Genomic DNA, 27,987 nt, shown 5'->3' with positions numbered 1-27,987 from the left:
AGTGACAACAGAATCATCTGATTTGGACAGAGGTGGGAGCAGAGATGGGCAAAAGTTGTGGCCAATAGCTTTGGCAAGAGACCAGAATGCTCGGCTACCATTAGGGCAAGAAGCAAGTTTTCTGCTCTTAGCCTGTTCAAACTCTAGTTTGGACTAATTAATAACTGCTTTACAATTGTTGCGAGCTTTGGTAGGCAGAAAATGAAACTGAAGAATTAGAAACAAGCCAATTACGATATGCAACATTCTTCTCTTGGACAGCCTTAGCACATTTATTGGAATACCAAGGTTTAGATAAAGGTCGAGATTTTAAAGTGGAGTGTGGGATAAAGGATTCCATTCCTGCAAGAATAATTTCACTGACACAATCTGAGCAAACGTTGACATCAGAAGTTTTGAAACAGTAATCCGACTGAAGAAAAGAAGTCTCCCAGGTCATCCCATTTTGCATTCTTGTAATGCCAAACAACACAAGGTTGGGAATAGCCATGAGATAAAGGTTCCATTGGAGAAGAGACAATCACCAAGTTGTGATCTGAAGTGTCTAAAGGACCTCTCACTTCGACCGTGTACTTAGAAGGGTTATTTGTGAGAAAAAGATCAAGCGTATCCAGTATTCTTGTAGGTAAATGAACAATCTGTGCTAGGTCATTAATAATTGCAAAAGCCGTAGCATCTCGACCAGGAAAATAAGGAAAATTACCTCACTTTTAGGAAAGTTGGACTGGAGAAAGTCAAGTTGCAAAGAGAGGAAGTCAAAGAGCTCCAAGTGATTAGTGGAGTTGGGAGGATGGTAGAGACAACAGATGAATCTGTCACAATGAGGTAGAGAGATTTTAAGCCAATGAAGATCAAAGAGAGGAGATTCCAAATTGCCAAGTCTCTGACAGGGAATATCAGAACGGACATATGCACAAGTATCACCTTTGAGACGAAAGGAATCGTACAGCGAATAATTTGGGCATCTGATATGAGCAGTATTTGAATCAACCGATAACCGAGATTCTGTCAGAAAAAGTACATGGGGTTTGGCAGACTGCAAGTGGAAATGGACATCGTTTAGATTAGAATTGAGACCACGTATATTTGTGAAATGAATTAGGAAGTGCTTGGGAGGTTTAGATCTTTTCGCAGATAAGCTTGCTCTATTAGTTTGGCAATTCATGGTGTATTCAATAGTAAGAAAAAGTGGGTGGGACATACTGTATGATGTAATGAAATTTTTGGATATGGCATACACGTGGTAAGAATATACCCAGATCCTTGATATAACGTGGCCTCGACAATGCTCCCCGCATACACACTACTCGAACTCCCTCCAGTCACCACGACGTTGATCATAACCTCAAAAGTCATCAATCATACTGCATGATGGAAGAGATAGGGAAGGGTTGACCGGAACTTAGCTAAACAAGGGTTCCACCACTTCAAGCCTCCAATAAGCAAAGTGGTGGTATTTCATCGGTTGAAGAGTCATCTACCACCTAGACTGTCTGCATTGCTCAGAAAACTTCATATCTAACTGCACAATTACTCCTAGATCTTTTTAATTTTCAACCTCCTAAGTGTAGTACACACACAGTAGGTATGTTTCTCTGGGATTACGTCTACCTATATTCAGTATTTTGCATTTGTCAATGTCAAACTTCAGTTGCCACTTCTGAGCCCATCTGCATCTGCCCAAATTTTCTAGATCCTGTTGCAGTAACACACTGCCAACACAGTTATTGAACACATCTTGAACACAGTTATTGCTATTCCGATTTTGATGAAACAGCCCATATGTAAAGATTGTAAAGTGTATGCTCGAATAACATTATTCACAGTTTCATACAATGGTTTAAATATGAAAATTCGGAATACATATTAGGAGATTGTATTACATTAGTAAGAATCTTATTGTAATAATTAAAACACCATCAAATGTATTAGAAAATTGTTTATTTCGAACTTACAAAGAAAAAATATAAAGAAAAAATAACATATTAATGTGAAGGATAAGCCTGATGCATTTTTAAAAGTCTGTTAATGTCGGGTTCAATTTTCATTAAAAACAGTCGTAAATCGTCACGCTCAGTTATATGAAATCAGTTCCTTTTCTTAGATAGTAAATTCGCTACAGCACTAAACCCATGCTCAGCCAAATAAGAAGATGGGAATGCAATTAAAAATTTCTGCACTATTTCCCATAATCCAGGGTACAGTGTCGGTATTGATTTCTGAAGCCAGAACTCTTGGTATCCACTTTTGAATTTTATTTTTAGTTCTTCATTTGTTGTGAGTTCTATGAGTTCCTCTTCTAAATTTGATGATCCTGCTGTGTTTACATGTGAAAAAGGATCTAGAACCCAATTTGGTATATTCATGTTTAGAATATCCTTGAATTGCTCATTAAAATCAGCATGGAGAACCTCCAAGTGTTGGCAGTATATAAGTAAATCTTCCTTTTTGAGAGACACTGCTGATAAATTTGAAAACTGGCTATATTCCCCTCGTCCTAGATTCCGCTTGAACAGAAGTTTCCCCACAAAAGTGGCACTAACGTTTTTTGTTTTAATTAAATTCCAGTCATCACCTTGTAATTGTAAATTGACTTCATTAAATATTTTATAGAGGTCTGTGAAATAAGCTTGTGTGTTGTTTGGTTTTTAGGAGCATTAGCAACTAAGGCCATATTGCTCCGGGATATGCGGTGGTCATTCCCTGACCTTTCCGCATTCTCCGTATTTGGTGGTCACGGGCTCAAACCCCAGTCTAATCAAGAAGCGTGTGCTATGCACTGCTGCTCCTGCCCACCCGGCTACTTAGGTGCCTGTCAAATAAGCGATGTCATTTTTGGATGTAATCAGGTTGGCCCGCAATCCGTCGTCTCTGTATTCTAGGAACTCTAGTACTGAATCAAACAAATTGTAAAATTGATTCAGACAAATACCTTTTGAAAGTCAATGAACTTCTGTGTGAAGCAGCAAACGATTGAAATCTTCATCGTTTTCACTACAAAGTTGGCTAAACAATCTGTCACTCAATGAATTTCTTCTAATCTTGTTGACTGCTCTAATAACGTAATGGTGCGCTTATGCAGGCATTCACTTAAATTCTTCTCAACCAAATGTTGACGATGAAGAACACAATGCATAGCGAGTACATTTGGTACTGCTTGTTTCAAATGCACTATGAAACCCTTGTGGTGCCCTGTCATTGCTGGAGCACCATCAGTAGCAGCAGACAAAATATTACGAATAGGAATGTCTTTCTCTTGAAAAAAACTTATTCATGATATTAAATACAGATTCTCCTTTTGTATCCGCTTCCAAATTTTTAGCAAATAATAATTCTTGACAAACGTTTTCTTCTTTTATGAATCGTACATATGGTAAGAGTAGTGCTTAATTATTTGGTAGAGTTGATTCATCGAGTTGAATGGAAAATTGGCATGTCTTCAAATAAACAATGATTTTTCAACGTCTTCAGCCATTTCATCGATTCTTCTTTGCACTGAATTATTTCTCAAAGGAATTTTCCTGATGATATCTGATGCTGGCTTATGAAGCACAGTGTTTATTACTTCTTTTACTGCCAGCAAGATTAAATCCTCACCAATTGTGTGTGGTTTTTCCGCTTTTGCAATTAATAATGAAATATTATAAGAAGCTTGTAATCCGTCATTATCTTGTTTAGTGGACGACGCAAAAAGTTTTGATAGTTGAACGTTTAAAATATTTTTCTTGCTTCTAGTGCTTGAAAATTGGACAAATCTTTATCCTTTTCGTCAGCATGCATTTTAGTCAAATGCTTTTGTAGCCTTAGAAGGCTTCATTTGAAAATACTTTTTGGCAAATCAAGCACATAGGTAATAATTAGTTCGTAGGATTCTGAATAAAGCCGTATTTCAAATACTCAATACTGTACTGTCGACATTTCTTCTTAGATTCAGACATAATGAAGTAATAAAATTTGCAACAATATTCACAAAATAAAAGATTTAATTTACACTTTGTATGACTTCACTTATCTATCACACTTTCGACTGATGATTGTAATGAAACTTATTCCTAAACAGCAAAAATGTACGCTTTTCAAAAACAGTTGTTGCTACTGTTTCGCTTTATTGCTTCTTATGTCAACTCACAGTAGCTCGTGTTGTCGCGTTTCAAAGGCTCTAGGCTAATTAGGGTGGGTTTAGAAAAATAACAGAAAAAGACCTAAAAAAACACACTTGATGTCACATTTTTGTCATTTGCGTGAAATTCAATAGAAGGTTTTGAAAATTGAAGTGGGAAAATCGAAGAAAACAGTTCTGGCTTCACCTATAGCGAATTTCAGCTGTGTCCATAGAGTAAAAATTATAGAATTTATTAGTTGACCTTTGAACTGGGTCCACTGGACCCCGAGGAGATAAAAATACGGATAAGGAGCCACCGACCCCTAGACCGCCTGAATGCCCCCCAATTGCTTCTGAACCCACTGTTGCCCCCTAGAAGGCTTCAGCGCCCATTGGGGGGCAGTTCCGCCCACTTTGGGAACCTATGAAGTATATGATATCAAAATTATTTTTTGCATCCAGTTCCTTTGTAACCACATCATAGTATCCAATCAAATTTGTCAGACAAGACTTTCCTTTAACAAACCCATGCAGTGTATGATTTATTACTGGAGTCTTGTCTGGATGATCATGCAATGCATGTTTAGCGAGTGACTCCATTATTTTCTCGGGAACAGAAGTTAAACTAACTGGTCTATAATTGCCCATATCACCCTTAGATCCCCTCCCCTTTGTGAATTGGGGATATATTTATACATCTCCAGTCTGTGGGGACTTTCCCTGAGTCCAAGGATGCTCTCATAATTATGGCTAAGGGTTTACTTAATTCCTTTGCCACCTCCTTAATATAACTGGATAGATTCCATCCGCCCTAGGTGCCGTTCTTATGTTTAACTTCAACAATTTCTCCTCCATTTTGCTTTTTGTGATACCGGTCCTGACTTCTTCAAAATTATAAATGTGATTTATTAGAAAAAAAATAATAATAAAAAAGTACATGATGGAAGTACATTTTGGTTTCATTTTCTTAATCACTGAAAGTGGGAGAAAATCATGTGCAAAATCATTTATAGGAGAAAATCATGTGAAAAATTTCAACCTGAAAAATTAAATATGAATATATTTCCATTTACAAGGTTAATGATGTGTTGGAATGATATTGATTTTTTTATTTTGTGTAAATAGTACAAAAAATTTGCAGTCATGATTTAGGATTTTCTGATTTTGATTAAAAATTATTGATTTATATTTGATTTTATAAATGAAAAAAATAATCTTTGGTGCATGCCATATTAAAATATATTGCAAGTACAACAGGGCCAGTCAGTCCTTTCTACTTATAAACTTGGAATATTGTACATGACTACATAAATAAAATGGGTAATTATTACATAAAGGAAACATAATTAGTAAATAATAAAACATGAAATGGAGATATTAAGAAGGCTGCACACAGTAGTGTGCTATAAAAAAAAAGGAAAATATGATTATGCAAGATCTTCAAAATTCAGCTCAGAGGAAGTCAGCTTTACAATTTAGGCAGTTTAATATTTTCACAGAACCGAATGAAGATTATTACAAAAATACAAAATTTGCTGATTCAGACATTTTATAAACACATCAAAGTTAAAGTTCTGAAGTTTGTTGGGTTGGCATATCCATGGGCACTGAAATATAATATAGGTGCTTCTTAGCTGCGTTGCTAAACACATTAACAGGTTTTGATGTTTATGAGCAGGTAACAAATGAAAAACACTGGACATTGGCATACTAGGCAGTATGAATAGAGCCACTTAGAGAGAAAAAGAGTTCTGTAACTTGCTCAGTAGTCTGTCATTGCTATGGAGCATTCATCTTGTATTCTTGGAAATCCATTTCATTATTTAATGAAAAAGTACCACAAGTAGTGTCTTACACTGATAAAATTATATTTGTATAAATTATTAAAACTTTCAGATTTTTATAAACCAATAAATTTTACAAATATTTGATTGAACAAATTAATTATTTTGTGAGAATGTACAGAAAATTTAGTGGTATCATATTTCACATATTTGTTATTAATATTCCATTTTTTCATATGAATTAATGTACACTTTGTATGTCTTTTCAGATCAGCAATAAATGTAGTTACGCTCTAGTTAACTTAATTCCTGAAGTAAGTAATAAATTATTTTGACATGGATAGAATTTGGAATAAAAAGTTATGACTATAAAATATGTCTTATTGTAGTACTAATATTTATAAAAGTATTTTTTATTTTAAATCTGTCCGTATTAAGTTTTTATTATTATTTTTGTTTTCATGAAAAAAATTACTGCAAAACAGGGTTGTAGCTTTTATTGTTATTATCATTATAGTAGTAGTAGTGGCATGTGATGCAAGAAAGCAAGTGTATGAGCTTATGCAGCATCAGCCAAAAAAAAAAAAAAAAAAAAAAAAAAAATTACACCATTCCCTCCAAATGCCTGTCCAGTTCCTCCTTAAATTTATTTAAACTATCAACTTCCACAACGATAGATGGCAGTATGTTCCAGCAATTAACCACCCGCTGGCTAAAGGCAAATTTCCGCACATCTATTCTACATCTATCTTTTCTTAATTTGAATTTATGCCCCCTTAGGTACATAATCTGAACAAGTGGAAGGATCCCATCAGAATTCAGTGTGCTCAACCCATTCAAGGCCTTATACACCTCAATCAGATCACCATGCAGGTGCCTAGTCTCCAGCCACTGCAAATTGCACAACTTAAGCCTCTCTTGGTAAGAGGATCCCTTCATTCCCCTCACCAATCTTGTTGCCCTTTTCTGTACACACTCAAGCAAATCTACATCCTTCCTAAAATGAGGCCTCCAAACCTGTACACAGTACTCAAGGCATGGCCTGACCATTGCCTTATACAAATGGACAATCACCTCCTTTTCCCTGCTAGCAAAATTCCTATACAGGGTGATTCACTACCAGTGTGACAAACTTGCAGCAGGTGTAGGGGGCACAAAGACGAATCGGAATCACATAGCATTGCAGGGTCCAAAATGCCTTTGTCATGCGGTAGAGGAAGTTGAACGGGAGGTTGCGTGAACAGCGATCCCGCTGGAAGTCAGCATTTGCGAACTGTTTCTGTTGAAGAAACCAAGTAGCAAAAGTCCTCCGGAGTGGATAATCCGCAGGCTCCAATGATTGGACACGTTGCAGATGGTATGAACTCATTTGGTTTGTTGACAGTATCCTCCATACAGTGAATTGGGAAATACCCAATCGTTGGCCTATCGCTCGAGTACTCGTTCTCGGATTGCCTTCTGCAAGACATAGGACATTCTCCTCATTGTCTGGCATCCTTGTCATTCGCTCTCGATTCATGGTACCTCTTGTGAAACAACCAGTCTCATGTAACCTTTTGTGCACACGTGCGAAAATCGTACGATGAGGAGCACGCCTGTGCGGGAAATGTTACTGGTACAAGCGGAGAGCGGTGCGCCCATTACAGTCCGCAGCTCCATACGCGAGGTGCATGTCAGCAAGTTCAACGTTTGAATACTCGTCCATCCTACTGCCTCGGGAACCGGTTCACAAATGCTGACTTCCAGCGGGATCACGTGACCTCCCGTTCAACTTCCTCTACCGCATGACAAAGGCATTTCGGACCCTGCAATGCTATGTGATTCCGATACGTCTTTGAGCCCCCTGCACCTCCTGCAAGTTTGTCGCACTGGTAGTGAATCACCCTGTATATCATCGACAAAACCCCATGATCTGCCCTGGCAGCCTGTCTGCATTGCTCAGAAAACTTCATATCTGACTGCACAATTACTCCCAGGTCTTTTTCATTTTCTACCACCTTAAGTGTAGTACTACACAGGTGGTACATTTCTCTGGGGTTACTTCTACCCATATGCAGTACTTTGCATTTGTCAAAGTTAAACTTCAGTTGCCACTTCTTAGCCCATCTGCCCAAATTATCTACTTTATTAGTTAATGACAGTTAACTAAATTATTAGTTAATGGCAGTAGCACACTGCCATTACTGTCATTAACAACCTGCCAACCTTTGTATCATCTGCAAACCTCGACACTAAGCCTGATATACCTTCATCAATATCATTGATAAATATACAAAACAACAGAGGACCCAACATCGAACCCTGTGGGACTCGACTAATAACATTAGTCCACCCATTAATTACCACCCTCTGTCTTCTCCCACTCAACCATCTTTTTATCCATTGTAGAAACTTACCCTTAATACCATTCTGCTCCAGTTTGTACAATAGTCTTCCATGCACAACAGTGTCGAAAGCTTTCCTGAAATCCAAATATATGATATCAAAATTATTTTTTGCATCCAGTTCCTTTGTAACCACATCATAATATCCTATCAAATTTGTCAGACAAGACTTTCCCTTAACAAACCCATGCTGTGTCTGAATTATTGCTGCAGTCTTGTCTAGATGATCCTGCAATGCATCTTTAACCAGTGACTCCATTATTTTACCCGAACAGAAGTTAAACTAACTGGTTTGTAATTACTCGTGTCACCATTCGATCCCCCTTTGTGAATTCGGGATACATTTGCACATCTTCTGTCCATGGGAACCTCCCCTGAGTCCAAGGATGCTCTCATAATTATGGCTAAGGGTTTGCTTAGTTGCTTTGCCGCCTCCTTTAATATAACTGGATAGATCCCATCCACCCCAGGTGCCTTTCTTATGTTTAACTTCAACAATTTCTCCTCCACTTTGCTCTCAGTTATTACAAAATCATTAAGCACCCTTCTACAATTTGATAACCTTCTGCCATTTTCAAACCTTAATAACTCCTCATGTGTGAATGTAGATGCAAAATACTTATTCAGTTTGTTTGCTATCTGAGCAGGATCATCAACAGTCGAACCATCAATATCAAGTGGATCAGATTTATTATTATTATTAAGTGTTCCACATAGCAGATCCTCCAGTTTGATATTTGATATAATTTCAGGAATGGAAATTACAGTGGCATAAGGTGTTCTATTAACTGGATAGATATCTCAGAGAGCAAATACAATTGAATTATTAAATATAAAACCTTAATCATGGAAGCCTTGAATGTATATATACCATTAAAAAAATACTCCACGAGGAGGATCTCTAATAGTGCCACAGAAAAGGTTAGGCTGGTAAAGTCAGATTATTAGAAATCACTAGCAAATAGAGCACAGAGTGGGGATAAGGAATTATTTACATATATAAATGCAAAGAAGAGAAGGGCAAACGAAGTTGGGCCCTTATGTAATGAATGGATAGTATTAGATATTCCAGCTTAGGTTGCAGATCTACAGTTACTTTGCATTAATATTTACAGAAGAAAAACCCTCTATGTCAATGGGAAATTATTGGAGTGCAGTTGAAAAATATGTAATTAATGATATTGAAATTTCTCATGATTATTTAATTAGAAAACTTTCAAGCCTTCAGGCAAGTAGTTGATAGCTTAAACAGATTCAAGGCAGAACTAGACAAACATTTGGAGTGAGTGGATGGGTGAAATGAGAAGGGGGGGGTGTTTTTTTTTTTTTTTTTGGCTGGTGCTATATAAGCTTGCATCATCTTCTTGCATCATCTGCCCTTGCTAATGCTAAGTAAGGCTCCTGGAGTTGATGGCATATACCCTATAATTTTAAGGGTGGCAGTAAGTGAGTGCATTGAACCATTGAGGCTAATTATAAGAGCATTAGCATTAGCATTAGTAGAGGCATATGATGCAAGAAAGCAAGCTTATGCAGCATCAGCCAAAAAAAACTAAAAAAAAAAAAAAAAAAAAACACTCCCATTTCAACCCTCCGTTCGTTTGAAATACCTGTCCAGCTGAGCCTTAAATTTATATAGGCTATCAACTTCCACAACAAAGGATGGAAGTCTGTTCCACCAACCAACTACCTGCTGGCCAGAGGCAAATTTCGACACATCTATCCTACATCTGTCTTTCCTGAACTTGAATTTATGCCCTCTCAGGTGAATATTCTGAGCAAGAGGAAGAATCCCATCGCCATTGAGCATGCTCAAACCATTCAAAGCTTTATACACCTCTATTAGATCACCTCGTCGGTGCCTAGTCTCCAGACACTGTAATTTGCAAAACTTATGCCTTTCTTGTAAGAGCAACCCTTTTATTCATTCACTAATCTTGTTGCCCTTCTCTGTACTCATTCCAGCAGCTCTACATCCTTCTTGAAATGAGGCCTCCAGACCTGTATACAGTATTCAAGATGTGGCCTGACCATTGCCTTATACAAGGGAATAATCACCTCCTTATCCCTGTAAGCCCGTGACCACCAAATACAGAATGTAAACTCCAAATACCAAATGCATCACTGGACTCAGGAGAGATTACGTTGGATTGGAAAAGTGAAAAGTGCATCTTCAATACATAAGGACAGTTCTAAGAGTGTAATGGGAAATTACTGACCGGCAGTCTAACTTCAGTACTGGGAAAAATCACGGAGGCAATGATCAAGGGTGGAATTCTGAAGGATACTCAGCATGGTTTTGTAAAGGGAAAATCATATTTAACAAATCTGGTTAGCAATTTTGACAGGGTCACTCATGAGCTGGATTTAGAGAATAATTTCAACATGGTTTATTTAGATTTCAGCAAAGCATTTGACTTAGTCCCACATGAGCGGTTATTTCATAAGCCGAAACAAGTTGGAATCACAGGGAAAATCCTTAAATGGATAGCAGGATGACTTTAGAGCAGGAGGCAAAAGGTTGTGATAAATGGTTATTCCTCAGTTTGGGTTAATGTAAGAAGGGGGGGGGTTCCCAGGGATCAGTATTAGGACCATCGTTGTGTTTGACTTTCTGAAATGACATTGATGAAAGGATAGAAGGCATGACATCTAAACTTGCAGTTGATGTAAAGATTGGTAGAGTAGTTATTGATCATCGCCAAGCAGAACTTCTTCAGAGTGACCTAGATAGACTTCAGGAATGATCAGAAAAGTGGCAGCTATGTTTTAATCCAGCAAAGTGCAAGGTCTTATGCTTGGGGAACAGTAACATCAAAATTAGGAAATTTAAAATCGAGAAAGGAGTTCGACAAGGAGACACAATATCTCCGAAGCTGTTTACTGCTGCCCTTGAGGAAGCTTTCAGAAGATTAGACTGGTCGCAGAAAGGAGTCAATGTGAACGGAGAGTACCTAAACCATTTACGATTTGCAGATGACATTGTGGTCATAAGCCACGATCCCAAAGAATTAGAGGAAAATCTTAATCAGTTATGCGCAGTTAGTAAGGATTTTGCACTAAAGATGAATATGGCTAAAACAAAAGTAATGATGAACAAGTATGCCATGGAAAGGGAAATAATGATTGAAGGAGCAGTAATTGAAAAGGTGGAGTCATATACTTATCTGGGACAAGTTATTAGCTGTAATAATGATAAATGGCTGGAAGTCAAGAGAAGAATAAATTTTGGATGGATAGCATTCAGGAAATATAGTCACATACTGAAGAGCAATATCCCAGTTTGTCTGAAACGTAAAATAATGAATCAATGTATACTCCCCACCATGACTTATGGAAGTGAAACTTGGGCACTCACCAAAAGAATGGAAGAGAAGCTAAGAACTACACAGCGAAGAATGGAACGAATTATATTGGGAATCAGACTGTTAGATAAGAAGAGAAACACATGGATTAGGCAGCAAACTCAAGTAAAGGACATTCTTATCAAAACTAAAGAACTAAAATGGTCTTTGGCAGGACACATAGCTCGAAGACATGATGACAGATGGACTAAGAAAATAACAGAATGGTACCCAAGAGAAGCTAGAAGAAAACCTGGAAGACAAAGGCGGAGATGGATAGATGAAATTCTTGAGTTTCTGAGTAGTAAATGGATGGCCAGTGCTCAAAACAGAAGGAACTGGAAAGTTGCTGGAGAGGCCTTCATCCTGCAGTGGATTGAAAATGGCTGATGATGATGATGATGAACATCAAAATAACTTATACACTTGGTGGAGTTGAACTAAAGTCAGTAGTGGAAGAAGAGGGCTTGGGAGTTACGATATGGTCAGACATTAAGTTCTCTGAGCATTGTAGACAGGTTGCAAGGAAAGCCTATGGTGTCCTATCAATGATTTCTCGAACATTTGCTAGTAGAGATGTCATATTCTCATTATATAAAACAATTGTTAGACCACACTTGGAATACTGTGTCCAAGTATGGAGACTGCACCTAAAAAAAGACATTGAGCTTCTTGAAAGGGTCCAAAGACGGGTAACTCGGCTCGTGAGTTTCCCAAAACGGTGTCCATATGAGGAAAGACAATATGTGGGTCGCACAGCTTGGGAACTAGGCACCTTAGAGACTAGATTGAGGTGTTTAAGGTTCTGAGAGGCAAAATAAAAATGAATGAGGACCAAATTTTCATGGTTATAAATGATGTTTGAACTAGGGGCCATAAATTCAAGTTAGGGGGAGATTTTTAGACTAGATTGCAGGAAGTTTTATTTTAGCCAGCGAGTTATAGATTACTGGAATAAGTTACCTAGAAATGTGGTAGAGGCTGACAGCTTGGAGAGATTCAAAAGTCAGCTGGATGGTCACTTATGGGAGGAGGGAAACACATAGGTTGTCTATTTCCTTTTCTTTTATTATAAATTAATCATTTATTTTATTTTTTTATTATTATTATTTTACTCTTTTTTTTTTTTTTTTTTTTTGCTAGGGCAGCCTTAAGCTTTCTTACACCATCTGGCCATTACTTATACTAATGTTTGTTTCCATGGGGTATATTCCATATTTTTCCTGTGATGAATTCAGTTGCATAATTCTGTAATTTTGAGTTAAAATAGGCATTATTAAAAAATTAAAAATGAGTGCCTCACTCAACATTTTATCATAATCTACTAAAAGGTTTTTTGATTTATTCCCTTTTTTTTTTTTTTTTTTTTTTTCATTAATCTTTTAGCGCCTCTATATACTTAGTATATATTTTGTCATAAGTTATTTAATATCGTAAATCTAGTTTTGATCATATGACATTTTGATTATAAAGATTATGTTAGAGCTGTTTTTTTTGTCAGCTGTTTTATTTATGTACTAGATCCACAAAGAGCAGTGCATTGGTATTTATTTCTTGTTCTTAAGTTACTGCATATAACTTTTGTTCCGAGTCATCATCTTTGAAACTGTTTTATTATACTGGAATGCCATCCTTATTTCTTTGAATATGATACTATGCAATACAAAACTTTGGCATCTAGTCTTTAAATTAGTTTCTTTAAAGATTGTTTGGATAACTGTGGATTTATACATAACAGATAGGTCTCCCCTTCAAATAAACATTTAGAGAGGCAACAAAATAAAACAAATTTTTGTGTAAATTTTTTTGTATAAATCTCCAGAGTGATTTAGAAAATTTATTTTATAGATATTTAAATAAACCTAAAATGTAAGATTTTATTTATTTATTTTTTTATGAAAATCCCAGACATGAGGAAAACATATTGTACTTAGTACTGTGCACGAGTTGAAGGTTGAGAGGGTGAAAGAAGATTCTTGTTAAAATTAGACTTAAATTTCTGTAGATAAATGAGAAAGAAGAAAAGTTGGTTGTTCTGCGAGTTTGAAGTTGGACAGTAAAAGGATGCTGACTGGTTGTGGCATGTGTTCAGACTGGTTTTGGAGAGAGAGAGAGAGAGAGCGAGCAATACTGTCACCGCATTTAGTATTCATATGAGCTTGAACTGTGGTCAGCTCGGTTACGTCGACCACGAGGGTGCTGGTAGTACACATATGAAATGTGTATTATTGTTCCCTCACATTTGGCCACTTAGCCATGGCTTGTTGCATGAAAAAAGTAACAGTGGGTTTTATTTGTAATTGTTTTACATTTTTTTTTTTTTGTTATGAGTTAATTTTTGACTGATTTACTATATCATTGAATAGACAAGTAAAAATAAGAACATATTAATATTTTGAAGCATTAATGTACAGAGTTTTCATTTTTTACAAATTTTCAAAATTCCACAAAAAAAATTACTCTGCACAGCATAACACTGAAAACTCACTACAGAAGACCCATCCTTTATGTGGCAAAGTTACTGCTGAAAGGGTTAAGAGTGTAGTCCTTTACCCTTTCAGCAGTAATTCAAGACTGAAAATAATAATAATAATAGAATACTTTTTTAATTTAAAAAGTATTCTATTATTATTAAAATTATCTTGTATATTGTGCCAAATATAATAGGATATATTGTTATGAATCCTGCTGGAATTATTCTGAGGGTCAAAGAAAACTATTAATCTGAGGCATTCAGTTCTCTAGTTTTATGATTCAGTGATAAAATTACAAATATTTTCTGAAAATAAAATCTTTTTGTGAGTGATATCATTGTGTATTATTCTTTTTGGGATTTTTATGTTATTAGTTTATTTCCTTTTATCAACAGGAAAGCCGAATTGAATCAATTAATCCTGTTTGCTTGAAAAAAGCCATAAAGCATGAGGTGGAAATTGAATGTATGCGGCGTGCACATGTAAGTTGCAATAATTTTATACAAAATATTTTTATCTTACAGGATATTCCAAGCAACATACATCTGTTTAAATTAGTATTTTTACTTGAAATAATATGACATGAAGAATTGAATCTTGTGTCACAAATCACAGTAGAATTGGTAAAGTTTAACTGAAGTGAAAACAATTTACTATGATAATAGTGATAGTGACTATAGTAACAGTAATAGCCATACAGTGCAAGGAGCCACAGGCTTTTGCCTGCACTGCCACAATAAAAAAAAAAAAAAAAAAAAACAACCCAAGTAGATAAGAAAACACAAATTATTTGCTTCCCTCCTCACATAGGTAACTGTCCAGTTGACCTTTGAATTTGTTGAAACTGTCAATCTCGACTACCCGTGAAGGCAATCTGTTCCAGTAATCAACGACTCCTGACTAAAAGAAAATAACCATCAGTATTCATTATCAGTAATTATCATCGAAAATGTCCATTATTCCAGTCAGTATTTTTTTGGTTGTTGTTGAGAAAACCAAATTGTTCGAGAGAGTGAATATCATTCAGGCAGCCAATAATTTTTCTTGCTACACATCTCACTGCTCAGATTTTCATTCTTTTTCCATTTCTGATGGTTCTATTGTTCATGAAGCCATATACTGTGTGGTTATAAAATAAGTTTCCCTATTCAGGGGACCCTAGTGTCAAAATGGTTAGAGATAGCACTGTGAAAATCGGCGGATATGTCATTTAGGGTATGGGGAAGCGATTTGTAGGGGAAAAAAATTAATTCAAATTTCCACCACCAGGGGAGAAATTGGCACTGTAAACACGAGATTGAAAACTTAGGATTAGATTTTGATGCGATCATTTCCGAATGTTGAATGGAGCAGTTCCTTCATGTCAACCAACATTGGGGAGTGGCACCATCTTGCATGAACATTACAGTCTCTAAGCATTGCCTTTCTTGCAGAGTGATCTCTTAGAAGAGCACAGCACCATGCACTAGTTACCATACACCTTACAGGGCCATGAGGTGTAGACTCTTCAAAGAAATATGGTCTAATTATATACTCTGCTGTGAATCCACACAATACTGTAACACATGGACTTTGTAGTGATCTTTCATGTACAGCAGATGGATGAGAAGTTCCCCATATTCAGCAGTTTTGTGCATTTACAGCACCATGAAGAGTGAAATGTGCCTTTACAGCATCATGAAGAGTGAAATGTGCCTCATCAGATGACAAGATCATTCGAACCCATCAAGTTCAGTTCCATATGAGCCAGAAATCGTAGAGCAAAGTCTGTTTGTTGTTGCTGATCACAAGACTTTAGTTCTTGCACTACATGAATCTTGTACGGGAACCAGTGTAAAATTATTTGAAGCACTTTATGTACAGTAGACCAAGTAAGGTTCAAGTCTCTTGATACACCTCTAGCATTACTGACTGGGAGTGTTTCACATTCTGACCTGGAGGCCATTGCAACTGCCACTTCATCCACGACTTCCATTCTGATACGTGGTTGTGCCCTGCCTGGAATTACACGTAACTCCCCAGTCGCTTCAAATTTCTTTATTAGTTTTTGAAACCCCACTGATGTTAAAGGTCCTTTACACAAAACGTTGAATTTCCGATATTCACGTAGTGCTGCATTAGCATTACTATTATTCTGGTAGAACAATTTTACTAAAAGTGCATGTTCTTTTTTTGTAAGAGCCATAATGGTTATTGATGGTGGCATTGGCCTTACTGCTTTTATCTAACAGGATGTCATTTGCGTAAGCAGCGTGTCTTGAAGTAAATGACAACTTTTGCATATGTGGAATACTGTTTTTACCCTGGTGGCAGAAATTGGAACTTTTTTTCCTTCTACAAATCACTTCCCCATACCCTAAGTGACATACCTGCTGATTTTCGCAGTACTAACTCTAACCGTCTGTTTTGACACTAGGGTCTCCTGAATAGGGAAACTTATTTTATAACCACCTGGTACTTGTGTATTGTTGATCTATCTTTTTTTTTGTCTTCTCTCTCTCTCTCTCTCTCTCTCTTGACTAGCATTGATGCAAGAAAGTAAGCTTATACAGCACATCAAGCAAAAAAACAAAACCACCTCTTCATTCCTCCAGTAGTTTGTCTAATTCTTCCTTGAATATATTTAAGCTATCAGCTTCTACAATAGATGAAAGTTTGTTCCAGGAATCATCCACTCACTGGCTCAAAGCAAACTTCCGCACATCTATTCTACAATTGTCCTTCCGCAATTTGAATTTGTGCCCTTTTATATGTGTGTGTGTAGTCTGAGCAAGAGGAAAAATCCATTCAAAGCCTTGAACACCTAAATCAGATCACCTCACAGGTGCCTAATCTCCAGATGCTGCAATTTGCAGAGCTGAAACCTTGCTTGGTAAGAACACCCCATTGTCCCCCTCACCAGTCTCATTGTCCTTCTCTGTACTTGTCCCAGCTGCTCTACATTCTTCCTAAATTGAAGAATAATATTTGTTATCTGAGTGACTCATTAAATATGCTTTAACAAAACAGGCTATGGCAAACTAAAGTCAGCTGCTAGAAAAGACAGAAGTCTTTTATAAAGCATTGATCTGTCACATTGTGAAGTTTTGCTAAAAATTGCCTCAACATTGCACTACAAATAAACTGAACACTGTACCCTACTTGAACTACAATTGTATAACAGACAATATCCCTTGGGGCGGGTTTCCCTTTAAGTTAAATTTCCTCCATAATGCCAGGTTGCAACCATTTCACTTTACCAGTTCTATCAAAATTGTATGCATTTTTCATTTTGAAATTATGCCATATTAATATCATTGATTGCAGAGACATGCATAATAAGCCAAACTGTTTCAGTGAGCTGTTAAAACACATTTATATATTGGGTTGCAAGTTTATTAGGCTCACTCCATCATTTGTGGAATTGACTGCTTTGCAAAAGGCAGTTTTATGTTTCTGTACCACACTGTAAAAAAAGAAATTAGTTGGATAATAAGGGATTGTATGGATGCATGTACATAATTCTGCAAGAGAAAGGACCACAATGCAACTCCCTCACTGGATTCCTCTTAACAACTAAAAACAAGTCGCTGTGGATACAGTAGGCAGAAATTCTGGCACTGGACATTTGAGGGACAAACAGGCACAGACAAGGATGTAGAAAATGCAGCAGGAATCAATCTACCAGTCATGCTTCGTGTGTCAATGCTGCAGGCTAGTGATGGTGTAGAGAACGTTTTTGTGCCACACATTAAGTTGTGCAATACCAGAAGATTAACAATGAAGATTTCGCAGCCTACTTGGATTTTCAAAGTAAGCATAAACCCAAGTTTTCTCGCTGTTAATCGAAGGAACAAGATGTCCTCAAACAGAACAACTGAAAAAGAGAATGCAAAATAGCATACTACTGTACATTCTTGTTAATTCAATGCTGTTTGTTAGATGCAATGTATTTCGAAGTTGCTACCATTCCCTGACTAATGAATAGGGTTTTGATTATATGATAAGAGTGTGGGTGTACTGATACTGTGGTGTTGCCATGCATTTAGTACAGAGTATTTGAAATATGTCTACATTGTTGCTGATTAGGTGCACACTTTCAAGCTCACAATTCCTCCATCCTGTAACAATTATTTACAGAATGCTAATGACCATGTCAGAAGTCATGGGTCATTCAGGAATGGTTCTAGGAGCATGATGGTACTTCTGGAACCATTCCTGAACTCCAGTTGAGATCCAACTCAGTAAGGAATCAACTCACTTCAGATGGATTGAATTCAATCATGATTGAGCATTTGTGGGATCAGATAGAATGAGCTGGTAAGGATCTCTCTACATGTGTGCACGCACACAGTTATTTCCCCAAAATGCCTATGTACAAACTTAAACTTCTTCATTTATGTTCTTTTGATTTACTTACTTTTATCTGGTAATTTCCGCACTCTGGGCCATTGGAGGAACTCAAAGGCAGGAGTTATTTATTTCCTATCCAAGATTCTCTAACTATTTTTGTCTTCATTGTAAGGGGATTTAACAAAAATTCCTCACATGGGTATATTCATAGCTTTCCAAGATGATATGAATTGGTCATTGAAAAGGAGTGAGACTGAAGGACTGAAATTAAAAATAAATTGTCTGTGATTAAAAATATTTGAATGCATTATCTGAATTAAACTTAAACTTTTGATTTCTCTAATATGTGGCATATTTATTGCAGCCATAATATTTATATTACAACTTATATTACTTTTAATTTATCTTTAGGAGAAATTACAATAAGATTATACAACATTAAACAATTCAAAAGAATTGTACAAATCAAATTAGTTAGTGCTTCTTAATATGAGGAATATAATTTTGTTTCTTAGACTTCTCTTATAATTTGATTAAATACACTTTCTTATTTAAGAAATGCTGTTTATTTGCAAGCAGACAATTCATAACAATAGTCTCACAATGTGAGTGATCACTATCATATGGTACTCTTGCCTTTACTAACTACAGACACTTTTCAAAAAGCAAGTCTTTTTAAAAAAGTATACTAATTTGTATTAAGTATGTTACCTTCATGAGTTTGTATATTGGATAGATTTAAATCAGAGAAGCAAATTTATTTTTGTCTTTCCGCTAAATATGGTTCAGTAGTTATGACAAAAAAATTTTAAGCTGTTATGAGTTTTTTAAATCATTTATGCTGTTATGTGGTGAAAGTGTTTATATCTTACTTTTGAGCATGACATTTTGTGGTGCTGCTCATATAGCACATGATTAATGCAGTTGGAGGAATTTGTTGGTGGCCACAACAGCTCCTCAGGGAGCTATGTGACTGGAAGAAGATGTAGCTACGAACATACATGTATCAAACACGGGGAACTTTTCACCTTTTGCTTGTATTCAGCTTCGGGAGCATCCCTTTCACCATCCAAAAATAATTGGCTAACACAGCAGCACTCCATTTGCTTTTGTATCTTTGTTCCATTGCTGCAGTGATTTGATGGAGTGCTCACCATGTTTGTCGCTGATGGCACCACTTTTGGTGGGAAGAAATCCAGGTGTGACTGCAAGAAATGCATCTTCAAACACATGTTGTACCCCAGTTTTTCGTAAGAAGTAATGAAATCTTCCACAAAGCCACCTGTAGTTTCCTGCTTTAACATTTTCTAGAAAACCAGTCAAAACATTTCAAAAGGCTTTCCACGCAGTTTTTCTCGCTATCATAAAGGACATATATGGACTGTTCGTCTTTGAAATGTTGCCTTATTTATGGACCAATGAAACTGCTCCCTTAATCTTCTCAATACTGTCTTGGGAATTTCTCTTGCAAGTATGTGAATGCAGGACCATTCACTTCCAAAGCTTTCACGAAATTTTTCATGAGCTCCAGTTTGATGTGGAGTGGTGGAGGCAAAACTTTATTTGGATCTACCAGAGATACAAATACTATGTTCTTCATTCCAGGTGTTAATGATTTTCATTGAGGCCAACTCCTCTTCTTGTAGCTTGGCATGACTATCCCACTCACAGAGGAAGAAATAATACTTAGCTTAACCCTTTTGTAGTCCTAATAAAATGGCGATTACCTTGAATTCACAACATATCTGCCACTCATACTTCTAATAGTGTACACCTAACACGATGTTCTCCATGTTTGCATATGTTTATTTCATGTGGTAGACCATTAGACCATCAACATCCTTACAAAGAGCGAGTTCACCTTCTATTTGATAGAATTTATCAATCTTTATTTCAAGTACAAAATGTTGTCACTTTCACAAAATGATCTAGAAGATTCCACTGTTGTAGCCTCGAGGTCAGAGGCCTTATTCTCCGGCAATTCAAGATACCTGATGAGGTCATTAAACTCCCTATGTGTGATCTCATGTGGTTCAGAAGGAAAATGGTTTCGACAAAATGTTGGTTTCCTTGATGTAGATGGTTGCTGTACTTCTTCATGTATATCAAGTTGATGTTCATCAGTGTCTTCAGCTTCATCAGAGTGTAAATAAAAATTGTCTGGTTGTTCAGGAATAGGTAGTACTTCACCGTGAGGCACGAGACAAATTGCATATGGTATATTTGGGTACTTAACTTTCCATTTTTCTTGATTGTCATCCCTTTTGTAATAGGAGGTACCATACTGAAGTAACAATCTGTGACGTGACTTTTTTGCTCCCTCCATATCATGGGCACTGCAAAAGGCATAAAACGTCCCTTTCGATTCACCCACGCTTTGAGTTTTGATGAACAGGTAGTGTGGCATATGTGTGGAGCCCAGCTTGTCCTGCTCGCTTACCTTACACCCAAAGTACAAGAAGTAGGTCTTTTTTATGGCTCGAATTATGGGACACTTTCTTGAAGCTAATGTGACTACTCCACATACGTAACAGAAGTCATCCGGACTATTCACACAATTATGGGGCATATTAATCTTACATGACACAAATACTGCACAAAAAGTACCAATCTCACACAGAACAACCGTTAACTGAGAAATCACCTACTACCTAGTCATATTAGAGGATTTTCTGAGCAGTGTAGACGGTCTGCATGGTGTCTTGTCAATGATATATAGGAATTTTTCAGGCAGGGATAAGGAGGTGATTATCTCCTTGTATTAGGCAATAGTCAGGCCACACCTTGAGTACTGTATACAGGTCTGGAAGCCTCATTTTAAGAAGGATGTAGGGCTGTTGGAAAGAGTACAGAGAAGAGCAACAAGATTAGTGAATTGAAAAAAAAAGGGTTGCTCTTACGAAGAAAGGCTTATGTTTTGCAGATTACAGTGTTTGGAGACTAGGCACCTGCGAGGTGATCTGAGTGAGGTGTATAAAGCCTTGAATGTTTGAGCATGCCCAATGCTGATGGGATTCTTCCTCTTGCTCAGAATAATCGCCTGAGAGAGCATAAATTCAAATTGAGGAAAGACAGTTGTAGGATAGATGTGTGGAAGGTTGCCTTTAGCCAGCGGGTAGTTGATTGGTGGAACAGACTTCCATCTTCGTTATGGAAGTTGACAGCCTAAATAAATTTAAGGCTGAGCTGGACAGGTATTTGGAATGAATGGAGGGGTAAAATCGGAGCATGGTTTTTTTTTTTTTTTTTTTTTTTATTTTGGCTGATGCTGCATAAGCTTGCTTTCTTGCATTGTATGCCTTTACTAATTTACTGCAACAACAGAGTTGAGGATGCATTTGAGGTGGCAACAATTTATCACAATATATCGCAGAGCAAGGGTGACAGTTTCCAATCACGTGTTAAGAATGTGGGGGTACTGATACTGCGGTGTTGCTATGCGCTTTGCCAAGATCCATAATTGATAATGTAGAGTAACTCACTAATATGTGACCCCAACTGTAATTCAAAAACAAGAGCTAATCAATAAATTTTAATGCGATTTTCGTGTTCAGCAGCTTAAAATTTTTCATGTTTGGGTGGATGTTTTTGTTTTTTTAACATTTTATGTATTGAAAGTGTAATTCATATTCATCCCATGTAACTTTATTACAGATTAATTTATATTTGCTTCTTTAGTGTTCAATGTTCCTTGATAATTCTTATCTATCCCATGTAACTTTGTTTCTTCTTATCAATTCGGTGATCACCCAATTTGCTTGGAACAATGCTTTTTTTAAATATATAAAGATAATGTTGCAATCGACCAGTCATGGCATGCAGGCCAAGGGTTACCAATGATACAAAGTGAAGTTAAAAAAAAAAAGAAAATCTCAGTCCAACTGATTTCATTGCATGGAAAGCACCTTCTTTCGATATCTTTTATCACATGTGAGTTTGTTGCAATCAGCATGAAGTTTGTAGACCTTGGAGAGCATCTGAAAAGGGAGGAATTGATCTGCAAGGAACAGTCTAGTTCCTGGCATTCAGACTTGGAGTAGTCCGCAAGGCAGAGATAGGGATTCTCCAATAGCATGTATCCCAAATGGATGGCTCGAAGATAAGTCCCACAACCATTTTCACTATGATGACCAACCTCTGGGAATCAATAAGCTAGGGGAGATGGGGAACCCCCCCATTGCATTTGCTAATGCTGTAGTTCTAGCTTGTGGCAGCAGATTGGATTTCCAATCGGCCCATTTGAGTAGCCAATATCAGATGCAACGAGAGACTTTTTAGTCGTTTAGGTGGCTGAGGCCCAGACTTCTGATGTGTACAGTAATGGTGGGTAGATAATTGTTCTGGTATATTTCCCAATTATTTTGGGATCTTTAATGTGCAACAGATTTTGTTTTGCTATCCAACAAAAACTCAAAGCCCGTGAGGCAAGTTTATCTAGCTGTGTATCGAAATGGAGTTTAGGGTCAAAGATTAGACCTGTCAGAATGTGAAGTAATAACAGGAATTTGGGTGTTTCCAAAAGTGGTAGCAGTCACAGAAGAGTTGATCTTCAGAGAGAGAACATCATTATCTTGGTCTTCCCAGGATTAATCGTCAGGCCAAAGTGCTGTAGAAAGGATGCGATTTCCAAAAGACTTATTAATGTGGTTAGTCGTCATGATGAGGTTGTGGCTGGGCCCGATTTGGGTACGAATCTTAAGGTCATCTGCGTTGGAGATGATTTTTTGGTTATTCCATACCGGTGGGGCAATAATTGCTGTGAACAACAATCCAGAGAGGATACCCCCCTGTGGTTTGGCGCACTATGGCCATAGTTGCCGATGCACCCAATAAATTCCCAAACAAACAAACCCCCCCTGTGGTACTCCACCAGTAACAGCCCTCCAATAGCATCTTCCTCCAGTGTCAAGTTACAACAACCTCTTGCTAAGGAAAGCAGATAGAAAGCACGGCATGTCTTCCTTGATATTATAGTATGATTTTAAAAGCCACAAAACAGCAGGGACGTTCACAGCATCAAATGCAGCCTCAATATCTATGTAAGTTATGGCAAGATCGCAGTTGCTCTCAAACACTGCTAGTATGGCATTTGTGGTTGCAAGGAGGTTTGTAGCCGTTGATCGCTGTGAGAGAGCATAGTGAATCTGGGAAGGCTAATCTGCGAGTATTCGTTTGGTGAGGACTGGTAGCAGCATTTTTTCCAATAACTTCAGAAGTATTGAGGCTTTAGAGATTTGGCAGTAATGTTTACTTAGCGATGGGTTACGAATCTTGGGTATAGGCCTGACAGTGTAGCTGTTCCATTCAACTGGAAAGAGCTGGTCTTCAGATGTCATTGTAGATAGACAGCAGTGTTTGAATAATAAAAGGGCTGAGGCACTTAACTATTAATTGGGGAATATTATCAGCTCCTGCAACAGCAGTGGAAGCCAGTGAGTTGATGGCTTTTATAAGTTGAAGTGAAATTATAGCTGTGAAGGATATCCAGATAAGACATGATCTGGCATGTCAAGTTTTGGGGGCAGCACACTTGGCGGTTGAAATCTGGTAATGTGGTCCTTCCATTGGTCAGGATCAACAAGGATTTGGTTGCTGAGGCAACTCTGACAATAGGGGATTTTCCTCATGTGAAACTGAGCATTGAAGAAATTAGCAATCGCTGATGATTTTTGTCTGTTGAAATGGGCTCTTGCTTTTGAATACGAAATTCATTCATGAACCTTGTTTGTTTCCTTTCAAATATTGTGCAGTCGTTGTTTCAGTTGAAAGGCTGCATTGAGGTCCTTGTTCTACCATATCTTTGAGTGGGGGGTGATTTTAACCTTCTTGGAGATGGAAAAGTTTGTGACAGTATTAATCCAGTTTGTAAAGAATGGTTGTTGCAAGCGTGACCTCGCACCCTTCGAGGACATGCTAAGGAATGAGTGTGGCAGCCATAAGGCATTTTTCAGTATTTAGAAAATTTGGGCTGATGATTGTGGACATTTTACTCTACTTATACATCTTTGCATGTCTCTTTGCATGTAGGCAGTAAAATTTGCGAAACAAGAGGGTCATGATCAGAGTTAAAAGATGTTTCAGGGGGTCACATAATGTGCATCTTGGGGATGAAAACATAAGGTCGAGCTGGTTCCTCTAGTGGGCATGTTATTGACGAGGAGAATTTGAACGGATTTCATGTCTTCAATTAGGCATTATCTCTTTATATATGGCCCATATTAATACTATGATTACTACCTGCTTTTTAAAATTCTTTAAAGCCTTTCTTTCAAGGCTCTGATTAGCTGTTCTGAGGCAGAGGGAGTTGAATTCTCCTTTAAAAGTTATTCAGGATTTTTTCAGACATACAACATGCAAATCAGCCCATTAATTATAATTTGGTGTGTAAGAAAATAAATTTTGATATATAATATACAGTACATATAATATAAGTATATAATAAAATAATAATTATATTATTATTTTATTAATGAATTCCCATGTTATAAAACTTTTTTAAGATTTTGTTCAATTGAATACATATGGAAAATTTTCATTACTTTTATTTTATTTGCACTAATTTAATGCTTCTATCAAACTTTTTTCTTAAATATTTAAGGTTAAAGATGCAGTAGCTATTTGTGAATATTTTGCATGGTTAGAAGAAGAAGTTCCAAAAGGTGAAGTCACAGAACTAGCAGCTGCCATTAAACTGGAACAGTTAAGAAGGTATGAATTGACTGACAATTATTCCAAATCATCAACATTTATATATACAGGCAGTTCCCGCTTTATAAGTTCCTGGGTTTAAGAGTTCTTTTTTTCAATTATCAAGTAAAACAAAGTAAATCGAAAAATAAGAACATTAATTTCAATAAATAAATCTAAACGTTCATAAATACGGCATTTCCACGCATGTAGCTATAAAATACAATACAACGTGCATGCATTTGTTTATTCAGGCAGAAGAGAGCATCTCACTGACCTCATAATTTGAATTTGGTTGAATTTGAAAGTGTCTGCAATTCTGCCCAGACACGATAGGAGGGAGTATATGATGAGAGCCTTGTCGATCAATTCGGCCCTGGAAAGATTGTGCAAGGCTCAAGGGGTAGAATTTTTTTCAGCCTGGACTGTACTTGTTAACAGGAGAGATTGCTTCTACAGGGATGGGATACACTTAAATAGAAAGGGTGCAAGAATATTTGCTGATGCTATCGAGGCAGCGTTAGGTGGGTCGGAAAACTGCTAGCTTGGGGGGAGACAAAGACCAATAGATTGACAGTAGCCACTGGCAGAGGTGAAAGAGATTCTTGCACTACTTCTATTAGAATGAGCAGAAGCCTGAAAAACAAGATGCATGGTATTTCAGAGACTGCTGGGAGCCATTGCGGTACAAGTAAACACATGGGTTGTGTTAGGGTAGCTAAGAATAGAAACAGGTGCAGGTATACTTGCGTGTACACCAATGCTAGGAGTTTAGTAAATAAATTTGATGAATTTGAGGTATTGCTTAAAACATCAAAGGCAGATATTGTTGGGATATCAGAGACGTGGTGTCACACAGATATAAGGGATGCAGAACTGCAATTTGGGGAGTACAACGTCTACAGAAAGGATAGACAGGATAGGAAGGGGGGAGGGGTTATGCTATTAGTTAAGAAACACATAAAAACCAAGGAAGTGAAGCCAGTCGACATCGCAGGACAGTGCAGTGTTGAGTCAGTTTGGTGTGACATACGCATTGGGAGATCAAAATTGAGAGTAGGAGTGTGCTATAGGCCTAATGACTCTGATGAGTATAATAAGGAACTGTACAGGGAAATAGAGTGGGCCAGTAAATCAGAGAGTCTTATAATGGGAGATTTTAATTTCCCAGATATTGACTGGAATTTGGGGGCTGGTTACTCACACACTAGCAGGGCTTTTGTGGATTTATTGGATGATTGTTTTCTACATCAGCATGTTCGGGAGGCAACTAGAGGGAGTAATACTCTTGATTTGATTATCAGCAGTGATTCTTCATGCATTAAGAATCTGCAGATAAATGAACCACTAGGTGGCAGTGATCACAGTGTGCTGAAGTGGGATTTACTCAAAGAGGTAACTACCATTAGGGGTAAAGGGAAGGGTTATTGCTTCCGTAAAGGCGACTACGATGGACTGAGACAGTATTTAAATTCTATACAGTGGGACCAACTGATGATGTTACCAACAGCAAATTCAAAATGGGAAGCATTCAAAGAACTTATCTTGGAAGCTACTAGGCTTTACATACCAACTAAGAAATATTGTTCAAGGTTTAGGCCAAAATGGATGTCAGATGAACTAATGAGGCATATGGCAGAGAAGAAAAATGCATGGGATACTTACAAATTAACACATGACACAGAAGCCTATGATAGATGCAAGTTGATATGCAACCAAGTTACAAAGGAGGTTAGGCAGGCGAAGGCAGATTATGAGAAATCCTTGGCAAGGGATGCAAAGAAAAACAGCAAAGAGTTCTTTACTTATGTAAACTCTAGAAGGAAGGGGATGAATCAGATTGGTCCATTTGATATTGATGGGTCAACTGTTGATGATCCTGCTCAGGTAGCTAACAAACTAAATGAATATTTTGCATCGACATTCACACATGAGGAGTTATTCAGCAAGGGGAATGCCAGAGGTGTATTCAACTCTAGCAGTAAGCTACAGAATCTTGAAATAACTGGGAGTAAAGTGGAGGAGAAACTGTTGAAGATAAACACAAGAAAGGCACCCTGGGTGGATGGGATCTATCCAGTTATATTAAAGGAGGCAGCAAAGGAAGTAAGCAAACCCTTAGCCATAATTATGAGAGCTTCCTTGGACTCAGGGGAGGTACCCATAGACTGGAAATGTGCAAATGTGACCCCAATTCACAAAGGAGGATCAAAGGCTGACACAAGTAATTATAGACCTGTGAGCTTAACTTCTGTTCCAGGAAAATTAATGGAGGCACTGGTTAAAGAAGCACTGCAGGATCATTTAGACAAGACTTCAGTTATAGCTCAGACACAGCATGGTTTTGTTAAGGGGAAGTCTTGCCTGACCAACTTGATTGGATACTATGATGCAGTCACAAAAGAACTGGATGCAGGGAATAACTTTGATATTATATACTTGGATCTTAGAAAGGCTTTTGATACTGTTGCACATGGAAGACTGCTACACAAATTGGAGCAGTGTGACATTGGAGGCAAATTGCTGCTATGGATAAAGGGGTGGTTGAGGGGGAGAAGACAGAGAGTGGTAATCAATGGACACTGCTCATCGTGGACTAATGTTATTAGTGGAGTCCCTCAGGGCTCAGTGTTGGGTCCATTATTGTTTTCTGTATTTATAAATGATATTGATGATGGTATATCAAGCTTAATGTCCAAGTTTGCAGATGATACAAAGGTTGGCAGGGTTGTCAAGGACACTACTGACACTATGCTGCTGCAACAGGATCTGGAAAGGTTGAGCAGATGGGCTGAGAGGTGGCAAATGAAGTTTAACATTGACAAATGTAAAGTACTACACATGGGAAACAGCAACCCCAGAGCAACGTATCAACTCTGT

The 27,987-nt window shown here is 37.4% G+C and overlaps 1 protein-coding gene across 1 annotated transcript in view; it reads left to right on the top strand.

Moving 5' to 3' along the window:
• LOC150087411 (xaa-Pro aminopeptidase 1-like) overlaps positions 1-27,987 on the top strand; it is a 532,432-nt gene that overhangs the window by 303,644 nt on the left and 200,801 nt on the right. The window contains exons 13-15 of the mRNA XM_090372051.1: positions 6,156-6,200; positions 14,484-14,570; positions 25,019-25,128. Of these exons, the coding sequence (XP_090228177.1) occupies positions 6,156-6,200; positions 14,484-14,570; positions 25,019-25,128 (242 nt within the window). The remainder of the gene's footprint in view (positions 1-6,155; positions 6,201-14,483; positions 14,571-25,018; positions 25,129-27,987) is intronic.

This window comes from Mastigoproctus giganteus, chromosome 4 (assembly GCF_048544385.1).
Source record: "Mastigoproctus giganteus isolate SK-2022 chromosome 4, ASM4854438v1, whole genome shotgun sequence".
NCBI lineage: Eukaryota > Metazoa > Arthropoda > Arachnida > Uropygi > Thelyphonidae > Mastigoproctus > Mastigoproctus giganteus.
The sequence above is the reverse complement of the archived record's forward strand: the minus strand, read 5'-3'. Positions and strand labels throughout refer to the sequence as shown.